Here is a 17,930-nt window from a genome sequence, read left to right as displayed (position 1 = left end):
TTTCTCTCTCTCTCTCTCTCTCTCTCTCTCTCTCTCTCTCTCTCTCTCTCTCTCTATAGATAGATATATAGATAGATGGATAGATATATCCATCCATTTTCTCCCGCTTAACCGTTTCCGGCTCGCGGGGGTGACAGTCTGAGTACTGTCCATAGACATATACGCAACCGGTCAGTCTTGCCCCTCACAATATGGCGGCTGCTCTGACGTATCGGAGCGGTGGGCGAACACAGGCTGCGAGGCGTCTAGTGTCTATGGCACCATAGTGTATATGTCTATGTATGGCACCGTCTCCCAGATCACATTGCACCGATTACGAACCTTCGTGTCGGTGGTGACCCCACGGGAAGGTGGCGCCCGGCGTGGGACACGAACCCACTACCTAGAGATTGTGAGTCTCATGTTCTACCAACTGAGTTAGCTTTATATATATATATATATATATATACTTATTATTATTATACTTATTATTATTTTATATATTGATGTCTATTGTCAATTAAAGGTGGCTTTATTAGATATATTGATTTGTATATTCCATAGCTTATTTTTGATCAAATTTACACTTACCTATATGGTCATAAATACCTTAGGAAGCAACCTTGACAGGGGAAAAAAACATGCATGAAATGGATCATGTACATGGAAACAGTTGAGTGGCTACTTTGAAGTAGTTTACACATCATTTTACACACTGTCACAACTTTTTTCTGTACATTTGGGTCGTAAAATCTTCAAAAGGAGTGGATTATTAATTTTAAACCGGTAGATTTCATTCTTGTGGGCTCACTACCTGCAGGAAAGGTGCAATGTGATCTGGGTGACAGTGCTCAGACTGCCCCCCCCCCCCCCCCCCCCCCCCCACCCCCACCCCACGACCCGGAAAGGGATAAGCGGGAGCAGATGGATGGATGGATGAATGGATGAATGGTAGATTCCACAGAAAACTTCAGCTGTTGTACAGGAAACTTCAAGTGGACGAGTACGCACCTCAAACACACGTGGCTCTTTGCCTCCATCTGGTGGTACGTTCAGGAACAACATGTAATCGACATTTAATCAGGGAAAATAAAAAATTAGGCTAAAATAAACAAAAGTAATTAATATCTGTTATTCAAATAAATATGATATAAGTTCAGTATATTGTAGTTTTACACACATGACATTGTGTAGCTATATGATGTGACCAGATCATGTCCTTTTCCCAATTTTATAATTTTGAATAATTTGCTGGGTTGTTTTTTTTTTGATGTGTTGGGAAGAATTCATAGAGAGATTTCGTTTTTCAAGGTTGTAAGTAAATAAGCCTTCTGATTGAATCCAAGTAAGTGTTTTTTTTCCTGATTAAAGTGACAGAAATCGTTGTTAAGGGATGTTTTTCAGCTCTACAAATGTAGAATTTGTTAGGGGGGGAAAATACTGAATGATGAAGTGCTGGTTGATGTGATTGTGGATAAATAATCATGTGATGATGAGTGAGTGGTGGGCGCACGGCCCTTCTGCTTTGATTGTGTAATCAGTGTGTCGGCTGCTTAGAGGAGGAGGAGGAGGAGGAGGAGGAGGAGGAGGAAGAACAGTGAGTGAGCCTTTTACAAGCAACAGTTCGCACAACATGTACTTTTATCCATATTTGTTCTGCTTGTCACCGCCCTTATTTTCGCAGGAATGTTTATTTCTGCTCGGTGTGTTTGTGTGCACGCCCTGTCCTCTCACACCCTGCTCTGGACCCACGCGACCTCCGCTCTGCGCTCTTGGCGCGCTGCGCTCGGTGCGCTCCGCTCTGCGCTCTTGGAGCGCTGCGCTCGGTGCGCTCGGTGCGCTCCGCGCTGCGCTCGCGGCCGGTTTGCACACGGTGCGCAGCGGCAGCAGAGTCACAAGGCTGCATCAGATATGAGGCTGCCCGCGCCGGTTTTTCTCCACAGAGGATGTTCTGCTGCTCCTCACACACTTTTCACAGAGGAGACGCCGATTCAGAGAGAAACATCCACATAGTGTCAGTAGAAAGTTTAAAAAAAAAGAATGTTTTAAGTATGTTTTTTGATTTAATGTAAGTATTTTTTAGACTTTTTTTTTGTTTTGTTTTTAACTTTTAAGTGCATCAGATTTTTGTTCGTGATAAATAATGTTCAGAAACAAAGACCCAGAGAAATTTCGCCTGTTGACAGAGGAGAGGAGCATTTACACCATGTCGGGAAGGTAAACATGTCGCATTAAATACTAAGTCTAACTTTAAAACAGCTATTTACAGTCTCCAACTATTTCATCCCCCCCCCCCACTCGCATTAAAAAGGTGTAAAGTTTTTAACTTCTGCCAAAAGTTGTGTGGTAAAGTTAGTGTTCTCAGTCATGTTGGTGCTCACGTTACTTTTGCAGTCAAGCCTTCAGGTTTTCCACACGGGACTGCGCTGCGCTTTGCCTTGCAGGATTAGATGTGTGCAAACGTGCCTTGCTTTTATCCAGGTCACTTGGCTCATGTTGGGTCACAAGGTCATCCACAAACACATTTAGGGAGGTGTGCAGACACTTAATTCTAATTTGATCCAAACGTGCCCTTTTAAAAGACTTAAAATCATGCGTGTTCATTAAAATTGCACTTATAATTAGTATTTCTCAATAAATTAGTTGCCACAATTCACCTAAATATTTTCACAAGATGTGTTTTGGAAGTATTTGTTCATCTCTGAAGTGAGAATGACATGTTTTGCATCCCTCACAGCTACCAGACTCTGAGAGCTCCTTAAAAGACCGTTTCTATAATGCAATGCAGCAGTACTACTGTGTACAATGAAATAAAGTTTATTCAAATCACTGCTACTGCGACATACAATTTTTATTGAATCAAGCTGTATTCATTATATTCTCAGGTAAGTCTTCCACAAGAAATTGTTAAACTATTATATCATAGATGTGCTTTCTATTAAACTAAAGTAAACAATTAGAAGGAATAAGAGAAAAAATAATACATTAAAGTAAATGTCAATAAGATGATAGAATTACTTTAAAGTAAACGTGATTGACGTTTCTGCTTCAATCGGTATACAATTAGTTCAGCTTTTTCATCAACAAATTAAAAGAGACAAAGTAAACAAACAGATGAGATAATTGTTAATGTGAAGGCGTTAAAGCAGGAGTGTTAAACATAAAGCCTCTGGGCCAAAACAAACAGATTCAATCCAACAAACCACCAAACAAATGACTGAAATGTTGAAGAAGACACGGATTTCTTATTTCTAAGATACATCACTGGGGACACAACACTGATTCTCATTGCTCAAAGTCACGTGACAGCGAGAAGAGCAGTTTTTTTTTATTCTTTACATTTCACTGTATTTTGCACCAGAAAGTTTCCTTATAATTAAAATTGAATGTGTTTGACAGCTGTGAGTTAAAATACATCGAACCCGTCTGAACTCAAGTCTAACAGAATCATAACTCGGCGTCAAGCTGTTTGGAAGCCAGAATGCTAAACATCTGTTTGGTTTTGCTTTTCGTTATGATATAACGCCTTATAGGCCCGTGTCCTATTGATTGCTGGGATTTACCGTGCGATCCAAACCAGCAGAAGAGTTGTAGTTATTGCAGTGTGCATTGATTTTTTTTTATTTTATTTTGTCCAGTGTACCAAAAGATGGCGCCGCCAGAGTGAAGCATTGCCATGACAACAGCCGAGCGCAGGAAGACCGAGAGAGGGAGAAGAAGGTCGCCAAGAGGAGGTTGTGCGTGGTTTCTGTGGTCTGCCTGGTCTTCATGATCGGAGAGACCCTCGGTGAGTCTCGGCTCTCTCCTTTCCCCTCACTCCTTCATGCCGTCGTCTCCTCTCACTTCCTCTTCCTCAAGTTCCTTCCTTTTCTTTCTTTCCTCCGTCGTCTCACCGGCAAACTACCAGTGATGAACTTTAATCTCTTGCGTTTCCTTCATACGACACCTTTAATCGTGGATCACATCGAATCAGATCCCTGTGGAACCCCGTCTCGACTCTAAGATTTTTTAAAACGTTTCAGTGAAGCCAAAAGCTTCAGACACACCGACACTTATGCTCCATTTACACAATGTTTTCAAGTGAAAACACTAAACTTTTGTTAGGTTCCGAGTGTCTGTTTGAGGGAGAAATGAGCTCCGAGTCACTGAAAATGCAGCTTTTAGAAAACGGCTCTTAAGGTGGAACTTTTCGAAAACGCTTGGGGCCCCATTTTTTTTTTTTGTAGACGGGCAGAAACCCTGCTACTGCACACGCACACCATGGCCGTAGTAAATAGTTGTTCTGCACATGCTCAGTAGATGGACAATAACAAAAATGGCTGCCTCCATCGAGTCATTACTCTCAGTCCATGTTCTCCTGCGACTTGGTACTTTTATTTTGACAGTCACTGTAACAATAACAATCCAACTTGGTCGTCTGTCCACTAGAATGTCCGTGTTCTCTCATTGTTAATGTTTATAGCGTGTTGTTTTCTGTGTGCATGCGTGTGTGTGTCGTTTCATCACGCAGATGAGCAGCACCCACTGGTGGCCCGTGTCGCCGTCAGTGAAACTTTTCAAAAACAAAAACTCAAACTGATGCGTTTTCTCTTGAAACATCATGTGAACAAGACTTCAGAAAGAAGAGCCTGTGTGTGTGTGTGTGTGTGTGTGTGTGTGTGTGTGTGTGTGTGTGTGTGTGTGTGTGTGTGTGTGTGTGTGTGTGTGTGTGTGTGTGTGTGTGTGTGTGTGTGTGTGTGTGTGTGTGTGTGTGTGTGTGTGTGTGTGTGTGTGTGTGTGTGTGTGTGTGTGCACACAGGTGGGTATTTTGCAGGCAGCCTGGCGGTGATGACGGACGCCGCCCACCTGCTGGTGGACCTGACCAGCTTCATCATCAGCCTGCTGTCCCTCTGGCTTTCGTCCAGACCTGCAACACACACACTCAACTACGGCTGGCACCGTGCAGGTAACACACACACACACACACACACACACACACACACACACACACACACACACCTCTGGCGGCTGTCGCCTTACATTCAGCTTCATCTGGGTTCGTATGATTGATTCAAACTTTATTTAGACTGAATATTCAGGTGGTGAATCACATGTGGAGCAGATAAACAATGTAAAGATTAGTGTTCAATAATGTGCACAAGAAAAACAGGTCATAGAAATAGTTACCCTAGCAAACACTGCAAATACAACTTAGATCTGATTATTGTCCATCATTTAAACTTTGTTCTGAAAATGTAGAAAACCAATAGCTGTGAGGTCGACCAGGGGGTAATTACATAAATCGAAAAGGATATTCAGTAATTGAGTAGCTTGGTAATTAGGTAGTCATTTAATACTTGTGTAGGTTGGAAATAAGAAATTAGCTATGTATTCTCCTGGGTAATTAGTTAGATCGCTAATGATATCATTTGATATGTCGCCACTCCAGTGAGTATTTATTAGACGGTGGCTGTAGATTTGATGTTTTCATGATCTGAATTCATTGTTAGAAGTATAGGTTTAGTGTATAAAGTTTATTTACCAAAGTACATGGAGAATTATACATGTTAATACCTCCTGAAACAAAAACATTTTCATAACATCTAATCATCAGTTTAACAATCATGCGCGATTGCTGCTAAAACATATTTGTCGACAGTAATTAAGGCTGAACATCTGAATAAATGACTTTATTAAAAGTTCCTGATTTCTCTACACCTGCACGTCCAAACGATGAGTCACCTTCCTCCCACTTCCTGTGACGCAGCAGCAGCAGCAGCAGCAGCAGCATCATGTTGAACTCTGTGGAGTTGCAGTGAATTGAGTGTTGCCTCGCTGCGTGCAGAGATCCTGGGCGCGCTGCTGTCCGTCTTCACCATCTGGCTGGTGACCGGCGTGCTGGTGTATCTGGCCGTGGAGCGGCTCATCAGCGACGACTACACCATCGAGGGCGATATCATGCTCATTACCTCTGGCTGCGCGGTGCTGGCCAACATCATGTGGGTGGAGCACACACCCGCGTCTCCTTCACTCAGCTTTTAGGAAAACTCTGTATTTATGACGTGTTTTTAGATGATGCGCAGTAATGCGAAGAGTTTGTGTTCATTATAACCCCCCCCCCCCCCCCCCCCCCCCCCCCCCTGCTGGATTAAGGTGATCACATCCCATCACGAGCAGACCAGATTAAAACAAATCGAATGAATTGATCTTCATTCTATTGGCAGTAATTGATTGATTTTTTTTTTTTTATCAAATTGGGGTTTTTCTTAAAGTTATAGTAATTCTTTATTTCATTCAAAAGTAAAAATAAAATAAAAATAAACAGTCTTAGCAACAACACATTTTGAATGAAAAGGAGCAGAAGAGAAAATCACTTTTATAATATCTTATAATATCTGCCCCTTAGTTGCATTTTTATACCTTTACGTCAGTCTGCTACACAATGTCCAACATTCTAAGTATTTCCAGATATTTTTAAGCATTCTATGCGCAGTATTTACAATATACACAAAAAAAAAAGAAGAAAGTACAAGCTTCAGTGTGTCTTTATATAAATCCTGCAACTGCTGCACCCGTTACAAATGTAATCTGTCTGCATACATTCGTCCCACTTTTCTAAAACTTTTAGTTTATTTTCACATCATCTCGTTTCTTCTAAAGATAGTTGAAAGGCTTTCCTGGATAAATGATGCGGTTTCAGTCCGACAACCACAATCGCCATGGTGACGTCGTCAAACAGAGATAATCTGAGACGGACTTCATCCACAGAGGAGTTGTGTTTAGCACTGAAAGTCATCTCTGTCTTATCAAAGTGATAAAAATGAACCTTTTGAGGGGGTTTTGTTCTTCCTGCTTCCTCATGTCGGTTCACCCTGTCCCCCCCTCTGCCCAGCATGGCGGTCACTCTCCACCAGTCGGGTCACGGCCACAGTCACGGCGGCCTGAGCTCCCACGGTCACGGACACAGTCACAAGAACGGAAAAGAGAAGACGGGGATGTCCGCAGACGTTCAGTCCAGTGAGGACTGTGGAGACTTGGAGCAAAACGACACTGATCACGGTACGCCCCCCGGTCACCGTCTGCGTGAGGCGCTGGGATTACGCCAGTTGGCGGTGGGATTACGCCCCGGGTCAGTAAGGAGCCTCCAGTTAGGAGCCTCCAGTCGAAGTGACAGAAAGTCTAGCGGATGAAGTCGATGATACGGGAGGTTATGTGGACTGTGATGACTCCGTGATATAGCGGCGTCTTCCCTCCATCACACTTCTGATTTTGATTCATTATGTGTTTATTTTCTCGTCAGCGCGGAGGAACCAGCAGGCCAACGCCAGCGTGCGAGCGGCCTTCGTGCACGTGGTGGGAGACCTGCTGCAGAGCGTCAGCGTGCTCGTCAGCGCCATCATCATCTTCTTCAAGGTGACGCCTTTTGTCTTAGTTTGCACCGAGAGTGAGACGTCAAACCCCGCGAACGGAGACGCGAATACGTCTTGATAAAAAAAAAAAAATGGGGAAAAACACAGATGGTTTATTCTGCCGGGTGTCAGCATGAAGATTTAACACACACACATACATACAAAAGAAAATCAGTGACGTCAATACAAAATTGTGATGTGGAGTTGGACGGAGGGAGAAGGGAAGACGCTGGTGGTTGTAGAATTATTTCATCACACACTGGACCAACACCGGTTGTTTCACACACACAGTAGAGCGCCGTCAGTTAAAGGTTCAGCGTGTAACGATATACAGTGAAAGGAAAATTTGTAAGAATTATTTTTGATCTGGATCGTCACCAAAATTGAAAGGGTTCTTCCTTTGATCAAAATGGACCTGTGGACCCGTTTTCATCACGATCACCTCATTAATTTTTTGAGATTTCTAGTTAACAGACAAATAAACGAGGGTGATTCACAACCTCTTTGGCAGAGGTTAAAATGTCTCGTATGCTTGATGTGGCTTTTGCCTTCAAGTTGTGACTTCTGCATTTTTGTCTTGGCTTTTGCATTTGTCATGTTACTTTTGCGTTTTATTGTAGCGCTTGTGTTTGTGTGATGTCTTCTGCATTCATGTTGTGACTTTCACATTTGTGCCTCAGCTTTTTTTTTTTGCAAATGTTGATTTTTGCCTTCAAGTTGTGACGTCTATTTCTGTCTTGACGTTTGCATTTATCTTGCGACTTCTACATTTCCTGTTGGGTTTGCCTTTATGGTGCAGCTTTTGCATTTGATTTGCATGTTTTATGTTTGCGTTGAGTTTTGAATTATTACTTTGTATTGCTTAATTTGCATTCCTCTAGTGGCTTCTGTATCCATGTGGTGAGTTTTGCTTTGGTGGTGTTGACTTATGCCATTTAATTGTAGGCCTCTGTAGTTGTGTTGTAGCTCTTATTACCCACAGGGAGATTCTTTCTACAGTAACAGCATATGACTTTTGCATTTGTTTTGCAGTTTTATATTCATGTTGTGAGTTTTGCTTTGGTGGTGGTGACTTTTCAAATGTTTTTGTTGTGGCTCTTCTGGGCCACTGTAGGAATCAGTCCACCAAAGTTTTAAACAGCTTTTACATGATCGTCCAGTTTGACTCCACTAACGAAATCACCACATCCATCACATGATTACCCCCCCCCCCCCCCCACCATGTCTTTGTCTTCCAGCCTGAGTATAAGATCGCTGACCCCATCTGCACTTTCCTCTTCTCCGTTCTGGTCTTATGCACCACCTTCACCATCATGAGAGACATCCTGCTGGTCCTGATGGAAGGTGAGACATCACCACTCAGCCCAACACATTAAAGCCTTTCCTCCTCCGGCGGGGAGCTGATCGTCACTGAGCCACACACACACACGACTCCACTCTCTCCTCCATCAGGAACTCCGTCGGGAGTGAAGTACGGCGAGGTGCGAGATGGCTTGTTGGCGGTGAAGGGGGTCACGGCGGTCCACAACCTGCACATCTGGGCCCTCACCATGAACCAGGCCGTTCTGTCTGCACATGTAGCCATAGGTGAGAACCGGCCGCCGTCTCGTAATGAAACACTTCTTCTGTGGTACGGGAGGATGACATCACCCTTTCCTGTCGGGAGGAAATGACACAGATCTGTAGGCTATTATCTTACAACACCATGTTCCTGACAGATAATTCCACTGTACATCAACTTTCTAATTGGTAAACTTTCTTAAAAACATCCGGTGGTCACTTCAGACATGTTTTACTAAAATCTACAGGTTTTATATGAACGTATGCATCGTCTCAGGAGAGGTTTTATATAAGATGAGATACAATAAGTTATAATATGGTATGATTTTTCATCATCCAATATGATGAAATACAACATTTTAATACACAAAATGAGATTCGATGAAGTGGAGGGGGATTATACGTAGATTGACTTTCTCTATATAATATATTATAATAGATTACAGACTATTTAAAAAAAAAAGTAGTGGAATTACTCTCTTAGTGACTGAAAGCTAGAAAGTTATCAGTCGCTTTGAATTGTGTCCCTCATTTAGCGGTATGATGTATTGTTAGTGTTGTCTTGTATTATTGTTGTGACACTTAAGCTGAGTGGATTTATTGTCTAATTCAGTTTAATGATCCGCTGAAGTTACATCAGTTAACTGGAGGAAGACAGCAGCTCTAAAACGGTTCTCATATACAACAAAAGTACCAAGTAGGCTCACAAACATGGCAGAAGCTGCGTCTATGTTGTTGATTTCACACTCAGGACTTTGGACTTTCTTTAAAGGAGTAACTGGAGTAAAATATTTGAGGACAGAAGTCTTTTGTTTGGCAACTTGAATTCTCACAGTACAATGAGGTCTGTTTTCAAATAATCTTTACCCTCAAGATACCATCTTATCTTTATTCATAAAGTGTTTTCACACAACCTCGGTTAAAACAGCACGAGTAGGATTTAAAACACACAAACTATAAACTACAACTAAAACAGGAATAAAAACACAGACACAGACAGATCTTCAAACGTGTGATTTGAACCCTCTGCTCCCCAGATGAGTCGGTGGATGCTCAGACGGTCCTCAGAGAAATGACGCAGGCGTGTTTCTCCTCCTACAACTTCCACTCCGTGACCATTCAGATGGAGCGGCAGGCCGACCTGAAGCCCGGCTGCTCCCTCTGCGAGGACCCGAAGAAGTAGAGACCTGCTCCAATCCTTCATCTCATCCCCGGATGAGAAACCGTCATTTAGCTGCTGTAGCATGTGGTGGTGGTGGTGATGATGATGATGATGATGATGGTGGTGGTGGTGATGAAGCCTTTCGTTTTACGTGGCATCGCTGACAGAGATGCATTTCTGTGCTTATCGTGCCTTTGTGTCGTCCTAAAGAGACGACACTTAAATCATGTTGATGATTTTTTCTTATGACCTTGATTTTATCTGCACTTTTTGTTTCTTAACTTACTGTGAGCAGAACAGACCTGGATCCAGACCGCCGTTTACAGACACTGTTTACATCCAAACGCTGAACAATTCATGTATTTCTGCACAATGATTGCCGCTCTTGAGGCGCGACTGCAGTTTCAGATTTGATCATAACTTTCTTCTGACTTCCTTGAGCCATAAGGTAAAAGATGCAATGAATTACTAAATAAAGTTCCCTTTTTTTTTCCACGAATCATGAAGCTTGGGTAGCCTACTTCCTGGGGAAATGTTTAAGATGACACAATGAACGCAAGAAAACTTCCTTCCAACTCATTTCTGGCCATTTCATAGTGTGACTTGGAGTTTTTGACGTTACTGAGGAGCTCATGTTTTAAAATAACACGTCTTGCCTGTGGCTGGAGGCTCATAAAGCAGAAGTCCGGAGGGCGCCCCCGTCATGATGGAGAAACGGGCACAAACGCTTTATTTCTCTTCTTTTCTTCGTCTTTTGAATTTCCTAGATCTCATCAATGGTTTAGGAGTTGTGAAGTTTCCAGTGTGCGTGCTGAACTTGTTCAAAGGTGGCCGGGTAGGACGGACAGGATTTCACACATCAGTTCAACTCCCTGCCAGGGAGAATCTGATGCTGGGAAACAAACGCAGAAATGGAGCCGCTGTCATGAGGGGACACGTAAATCCCCATTACCCATCCACCACCTCTTTGACCTTGAGACAATTTGTGGTTTTTAATGTACCCTGGTGGCCTGTGTGGGTTTCCAGGTGCCTCCGACACGCTGCGGACTGCGAGATGTTTACGGTTTGTCGGCTCTGACCTTCTCGTGTCCGTCTGGTTCCCGCAGTGAGAGCTGGAGGCGTCCGGAGCTTCGGAGCCGCGTTCAAGGGCGCCATTTATAAACCAACTGACACAAAGCTGGCTTCAGCCAAGTTCAACAACATTTAAAACAACTTTTTAGCATTTGTCGGTGAAGATTTTATGGATGAATAGTCGCAGGTTCAACATCTGGTCTATTTAAGTTTTATTAATTGGACTCCCATGTCCCAGCCTTTTTGCAGTCAGGATTCTAGATCAATAATGTATTGAATCGTTTCTGTCCAGTGAAGCGGAGTTCTGAGTTGTAATGTTCATTCTCCAAAATGTCCGTACAATAAAACCTTCAGTCAGTATAAAAATACTAGACTCATATAAATAAAGTATCTTAAAACATGACATCAAACTGACCAGGATCACAAATACTTTTCTAGGTGCAAAAATCTAAATGTGCTTCAGTTCCCTTTAAAGATTTAATACGACCGATACAACGCAGTTTAAACTTAATGCATAAATCAGGCGCACGAACTCTGAAGTTAACTGAGGAAAACCTAAAAAAGACGCACAATATATGGTCACTTTCCCAAAGTGGGTTAAGCCCACTTTTTCAGACCACTGAGTTCCATCATGTTTGCTGCCCTGATCTCATTCCTCTGCTGGTTGGACTTTAGCCTCCCTGCCGCCGCCGCCGCCGCCGCCGCCGCCGCCCTCAGAGGGAAGCATTGTGCTCCCTCCTCTCTCTATCTGAGCTCGGCCCCACAGGGACCAGATCACTACCCATTTAATTAAAGTGCGAGTAATGCACTAGGTGGCTACATAATCCCTTTTAGTTCTGATACCCGCTCAGCTAATAATCATTACAGTGTTTGTGTTTCCTCACGAGGGATGTCTGTTCTGGGGGGGATCTTTTTCAGGTTTCATCACCTAATGTCTCGCTTCATCCTGTGTTTTGCCCCACAGAAGTTCCTTTTCTTACCGTCTCATATTGATTCCAATGCCTGGAGTTCGGCTCCTACAGCCCTTTCTATGTTTCTTTGAAGCTCGTCTGTTAGTTTTCATCAAATACATTCTGTTTGCGTTACTGGGAGGCCTTGAGTCGGAGTGGTGATCTGTCCGGGATGTAACCTGCCATCGTCCATCGTCCACTGGGATCACGTCCCATAAGTTGGATGAAGTGGTAGGAGGTGAATGAATGGATGAACATTACTGGGAGTTCTTATTAAATCCAGCCAAATAGTGAGGTTAACCACACGTTTAGGTTGAGCCTTTAGAAGGGAAAAGCTTTCAATATGTTGACATTGGTTTATAGATTCCACAAGCCGAGCTTCTTTCTTTTCTCCTGAAAAAGGATTTAATGCAGTCCCACATTGTTAAAACTCAGTAAAGCAAACTAAGTCGTCCTGCTTTATCTAAGTATCGTCTGATCATGTGTTGCATGGCCTTCCCTTTTACTTTCTATTAAAGCATTTTACTACAACACCAGGGTTTAAGCAACAAAATTCAATTTTTCAATTGTGCTCATATTTAACTACAATTTACATAATGTGATCTCATTTTCTCACCTTTAAAATCACACATAAATACAGAATATGTCTGCAGTTCCTGTCAATGTACCGACTTTTAAATGGAGCCGGAGATGGTTTATTTCTACACTTAACAATTTTGTAGATTCTATATACTTCATGTCTGAGTGAAAGACTTTTCTTATGAATCACATGCCCGCTGTTAGGAACTGCCATAAAACATCCACCAGCTCGTAGTTTTAGATTTAATAGCATCTTGTGATTTCATTCAAATTCAGGCGATGAACTGCAGAAAACTTTTTTGTACTTTGACCTCTGGCGAAAACTTATCTGAGATTTCTGAGCGCTCGACTGAAGGATTAATGCAGGTATTTGATATTATTTAGTTTTTATGAGGTTTGATCACATCAGCACGAGAAAACCATCGAAAATCAATATAATTTCCATCAGATTGTTTTGATTTGATCAATGCAATCTGTTGTTCTTCTCTTCGCTCTGATCAGCAGAGATAAATGAGCTTTCTAGTAACACACACACACACACACACACACACACACACACACACACACACACACACACACACACACACACACACACACACACACACACACACACACACACACACACACACACACACAGATGCACGGATGAGCATTCTTATTATTTCACTTTAAAGCAGTCATTCAAATAAGATACTGAGGAGTTTTATTTCAATTTCAATGCCTTAAAGTCAAGCCGGTGTAAAACAACCTAAAACAAACCATAGGGGACGTTTACACACAACAAAATGTGTTGAATAGCCATAAATTAACCAAAAATCATTCATATTTCACCACCTTGAGAAGCCTCTGGAAAACATATCTTTGCAATATTTGCAAGCACATACACTAAAACGACATATCAAAAACTTTGAACATGTTTAAAAACTTGCACACACTAAGTAGCGCACTTGCTTATTGTACTTTTAAAACTTTTAAACCTTCTAGAGATAAATGATGTCATTGTTTAGCGTAACCATTTAATTAATTATAGGACTGTCATCAATGTACTATTAGCTGACTAATATACTTGGCTGATAAAGAGTTAATGTCAGACTCAGCAACAGGGTAACAGGTATATATTCATCTCACTACCTGCCTCCACCCACTCACCATCACTACTCCCTCCAATTAAACACACTGAGACGACAAGCTGGATGAGCAAATCATTTCCAAACGGCAGGCCTCAGTTGTTCTGACCAGACAGCAGATGGGGTTTATGAGACTAAAGCTCATTCATCCTGGAAACTGAACCAGCACTCCTTTAGCAATTAGGAAGTGGTGGTGTGAACTTCACACATGTTTTTGATATTAGAATTGCATGTTATAGCTAGAAAGTAAATTAGCCCGGGGAGAATGGCTTTGAATTATCATTACACAAAGTCTGCCTCAGATAAAAAAAAAAAGAAATTGAAATCCAGCCAGTAACCCAGACTTGGAATGAATGGTGTATATTAAGTAATAGCATCCTAATCTACTTTTTCAGGATCAGTCAAGCCTGAAGGAATAACCCTCTCCTTTTTTCATTAAAGCTCAGATTTCCAGTGTCTGCAAGTCAGAGAAGGGATTCTGCAGCACAGCGGAGCCTATGCTGAGGAAGCATTGAACATCCATCCATCCATCCATCCATCCATCCATCCATCCATCCATCCATCCATCCATCCATCAATCCATCAATCCATTCATCCATCTTCTAAACCATTTAATTCTGTTCAGTTTCAGTTCAGGGGGGTTCATTCAGCATGAAGTAAACTAAATAAATAACCCAATAATGTTACAATTAAATGTTTAAATTGTGTTGAAGTATAAAAATATATAGTTGTTGTATGAGAAGTAGCCAGTGCAGGGCGCTGTTACCCTATAAAGCCTGAACACCTTCTTTTTTTATTAAATTTTTTTTTAGGGCGGATTGATTTATACTTTACCGTAATCAATCCATTAATTTTTCAATATTTTAAAGGGAGACGCAATTTAAAAGCATAGAATCAATAATTTGGTAATAGTCAATATGTAGATTTAATCACGTTTATATATCATCAATATATTGCTCTGTTTTAGTGAAAAGAGTACAAATTTAAAAAGAAATCGTTTTTTTTGCGCTTTTACTGCAGTCTTTACGACTTGTATAGTCTCGCTGTCAACTCAACACGAACTCTCGCGATACCTGGAGCAGCAGCAGCAGCAGCTGAACACTTAGAAGCAGAGCTGGAGACTTAACATGTCAACAAAAGAGATAAATTATCACCACACAGGTAACATTGCACCTCCTATAATCGGCTGTTAGATAGGCTGTAACATTCACTGCGTTGTTACGTGTAGGTTGGAGCCGGGATGGTTAAATAAACAGACGGAGAGAAGGCAGAAGGAGTCGTGTTGTCGGTGTTCCTGATAAAATAGTTTCCTTGTTAACTGGTGACCGACTTCCTCTAGCTTCCCTTGTTGCTATTCGGAACAGTACATGTTAAAAACTCTCCAGAAATCCGTACATACGGATTTTATCAACAGTAGATGTTGAAAACAAGCCAGCGTTCTATGACTATGGATCTGCTGTTTGTAACGCCAACAAGGCACGCTAAAGGAAGTCGGACACTAGTTAACAGGGAAACCAGTTGATCCGTAACATCGGGCTGTCACTTAGCTTTGGGATTTGATTTCTTCACATGTGCACACATTAAAGCGTTTTGTTTTGGCTAAAACTCTTTGTTCGTGTCACCTAAAACCCGATACGACATTCAGAAGACTTACACTGATGCAAAACAGTGTCCAAATGTGTCAGAAACGTACGAATACAACTTATTTTAGATGCTATGATGTTAGCTTACAGAGTTTGTGTTGACTCCCCCAGCGTTTCATTTGAGCCTTTTATGAAATCTTTAACGGGATAAGATTATACCTTACCAACAGACACTTTCATATCAATGCCAAATAATAAGCTAATATCCTCTGATGTGATCTTATGTGGTGACGAGTATGTCGTGCTTTAAGAAATGGAAGATTATAGAAATCAAAACTAAACTAATAGTTATGATTGGACCTCAAAGTAACATTACAAGCCTTAATCAAACATCTAAAGTGGTATGAGGTGCACTGTCTCTTCGAATTGAAGCAAAAATAAAGCATTAAGCTAACTCCAAATGTCCGATTATTAGTTTATTAAGATGGTAAGTGAAATAACTGATAGATAATAAATGAGAAAATAAAGCCCAAACAACAAGTTTCACCCTTCATCAACCAAAGTATTACTTAGTGCAATATAGAACATTTAAAATAGAAATGTTCATATTAGAGATTCCAAATCTTATCACAATAAATGTTATATTATCCCTTCTTTAGTGACTACTGAATAAAAGCTAAAATAATCACATGATTTAACAAGGTTTTAAGCTTCTTTTTACTTTTAAACTCAAGACTAAATCAGGTAATAACATTGATTACTGTGATTCTGACTCTATGACGATTCTGACACATTCAGGATGTGAATATACACCTCAGTGAGTAGAAACAAGACGTTTTACTTCCTGAGACAACCTCTCTCAGACTTCTATTAAATCTTTACTTCCCTCGTTTCCTTCCTCCTCCTGGAGGCATGTAAAGGTGAGCTGGTGTGGAAAAAGCCAGACAGGTACCTCCACCTGGACCCTCGCTGCATCCTCCTGCATCTTTGCCTGCTGGAACCATGACGACCCCTCCCATAGTGACTCCGTTCGGAGGACAGCCACCTCCACAGCAGCAGCAGCAGCAGCAGCAGCAGCAGCAGCAGCAGGCCCAGGCAGCACGAGACGTCAACACGGCCTCTCTGTGTCGCATCGGCCAGGAGACAGTCCAAGACATCGTCCTCAGGACCATGGAGATCTTTCAGCTGCTCAGGAACATGCAGGTGTCTGCCTCTCTCGTCCTGCATTTCATTGTTAACCAATGTTTCCAGTGCCCAAATACCTTCACTTAATACCTGAAGCTGTAATATCAGGGCTTCTTCTCAAAGCTATTGACTCAGTATTTTTTATTTATTTTATTTGACCTTTATTTATACAGGTAGTCTCATTGAGACACAGGTTTTAATTTTCATGAAAGACAAGTTAAAACGCACAACTCAAACTTACATAATATTATATAAAGTGATAGGCAGAATAAAAAAAGCACAAGGACATACTGTATATCGGTAAGTGTAGTGATGTGATGTTTTCAATAGTGAATTTTAATAATTAGGATCAATAACAAGCCTTCAGATTCTCTCGGGAGATATTACAATCCCTCATTAGAATCATGTCCTGCTTTATATCTGAATTTGTTTACAAAACAAAATGCCAAATCAATCCATCCATTTTCTCTCGCTTATCCATTTCCGGGGGTGTCAGTCTGAGCACCGTCACCCAGATCACATTGCACCCATTAGGAACCTTTCCTACAGGTGGTGAGCCCACGGGAAGGTGGCGCCCGGCGTGGGACATGAACCCACTATCTGGAGATTGAGAGTCTCATGCTCTACCAACTGAGCTGGCCAGGGACCTCAAATTGGCAAATTTTAATATTTATTCATAGTCTCTAAGGGATGCATTGCTTTAGTTTTTGTCTGAAAAAGGTGCTTTAAATGTAAATATTTTATACAGGTATATATTCCCACCTTCTCCAGAGTGCGCCCTGCCTTCTACCCAGTGCCGCCAGACGCTTGATAGACCCCATGTGTTTGAATAAAGTGAGGATAAAAGTAGGGTAGTTGGATTGAGCTCGTTTCTTTGACAGGCAGAACTCGTCACCGACTATGAAACAGACAATTGAGCAGAGTGAGACCTCCTCATCTAAAGCCCTACTTCAGAAACATGTTTGAAACTGCCAGCTAGAAGAGAAGTGGCTGGTGGAAATGTCCTCCAAAGTGCTCCTTTTAACTTGAATGTCCAGATTAAATTGTAAAGCCTCTACTTTTCATTTGAGAAGAGGGATTTAATCTGTATTTTTACTTGTACCAGCTTACGTAGCACAAATACATGTACTTTTGCTCAACTGGGGATTAAGTGTACTTTTAGGAAAATGTAACTGAATTTCAATTCAATTCAGTTTTATTTATACGGTGCCAACATAACCACGTGATGGTACTTTTATAGAGAATAACTCTACAATCCCACATGGAGATACTGAAGGAGAAAAAAAATGCTTTGTACTGGGAAGAACCCTGCAACAGTTCCAAACTCATAATCGGCAGCTATTTTT

The 17,930-nt window shown here is 41.6% G+C and overlaps 2 protein-coding genes across 2 annotated transcripts in view; both read left to right on the top strand.

Annotated features, from left to right (window-relative positions):
• The first annotated feature begins 1,745 nt into the window (after nt 1-1,745).
• slc30a8 (solute carrier family 30 member 8) lies at nt 1,746-10,590 on the top strand. Its single transcript, XM_080484321.1, has 9 exons — nt 1,746-2,196; nt 3,618-3,766; nt 4,778-4,924; nt 5,804-5,957; nt 6,851-7,017; nt 7,259-7,371; nt 8,606-8,711; nt 8,820-8,954; nt 9,965-10,590. Exons 1-9 carry the CDS (start codon nt 2,123-2,125, stop codon nt 10,108-10,110), a joined length of 1,191 nt encoding a protein of 396 aa, XP_080340447.1. The 5' UTR covers nt 1,746-2,122; the 3' UTR covers nt 10,111-10,590.
• Nucleotides 10,591-14,876: 4,286 nt separating this feature from the next.
• med30 (mediator complex subunit 30) overlaps nt 14,877-17,930 on the top strand; it is a 47,942-nt gene continuing 44,888 nt past the window's right edge. The window contains exons 1-2 of the mRNA XM_080484160.1: nt 14,877-14,977; nt 16,310-16,602. Of these exons, the coding sequence (XP_080340286.1) occupies nt 16,402-16,602 (201 nt within the window). The 5' untranslated portion in view covers nt 14,877-14,977; nt 16,310-16,401. The remainder of the gene's footprint in view (nt 14,978-16,309; nt 16,603-17,930) is intronic.

This window comes from Lipophrys pholis (genome assembly GCF_963383615.2).
Source record: "Lipophrys pholis genome assembly, chromosome: 17".
In the NCBI taxonomy this organism is placed as follows: domain Eukaryota; kingdom Metazoa; phylum Chordata; class Actinopteri; order Blenniiformes; family Blenniidae; genus Lipophrys; species Lipophrys pholis.
The sequence above is the reverse complement of the archived record's forward strand: the minus strand, read 5'-3'. Positions and strand labels throughout refer to the sequence as shown.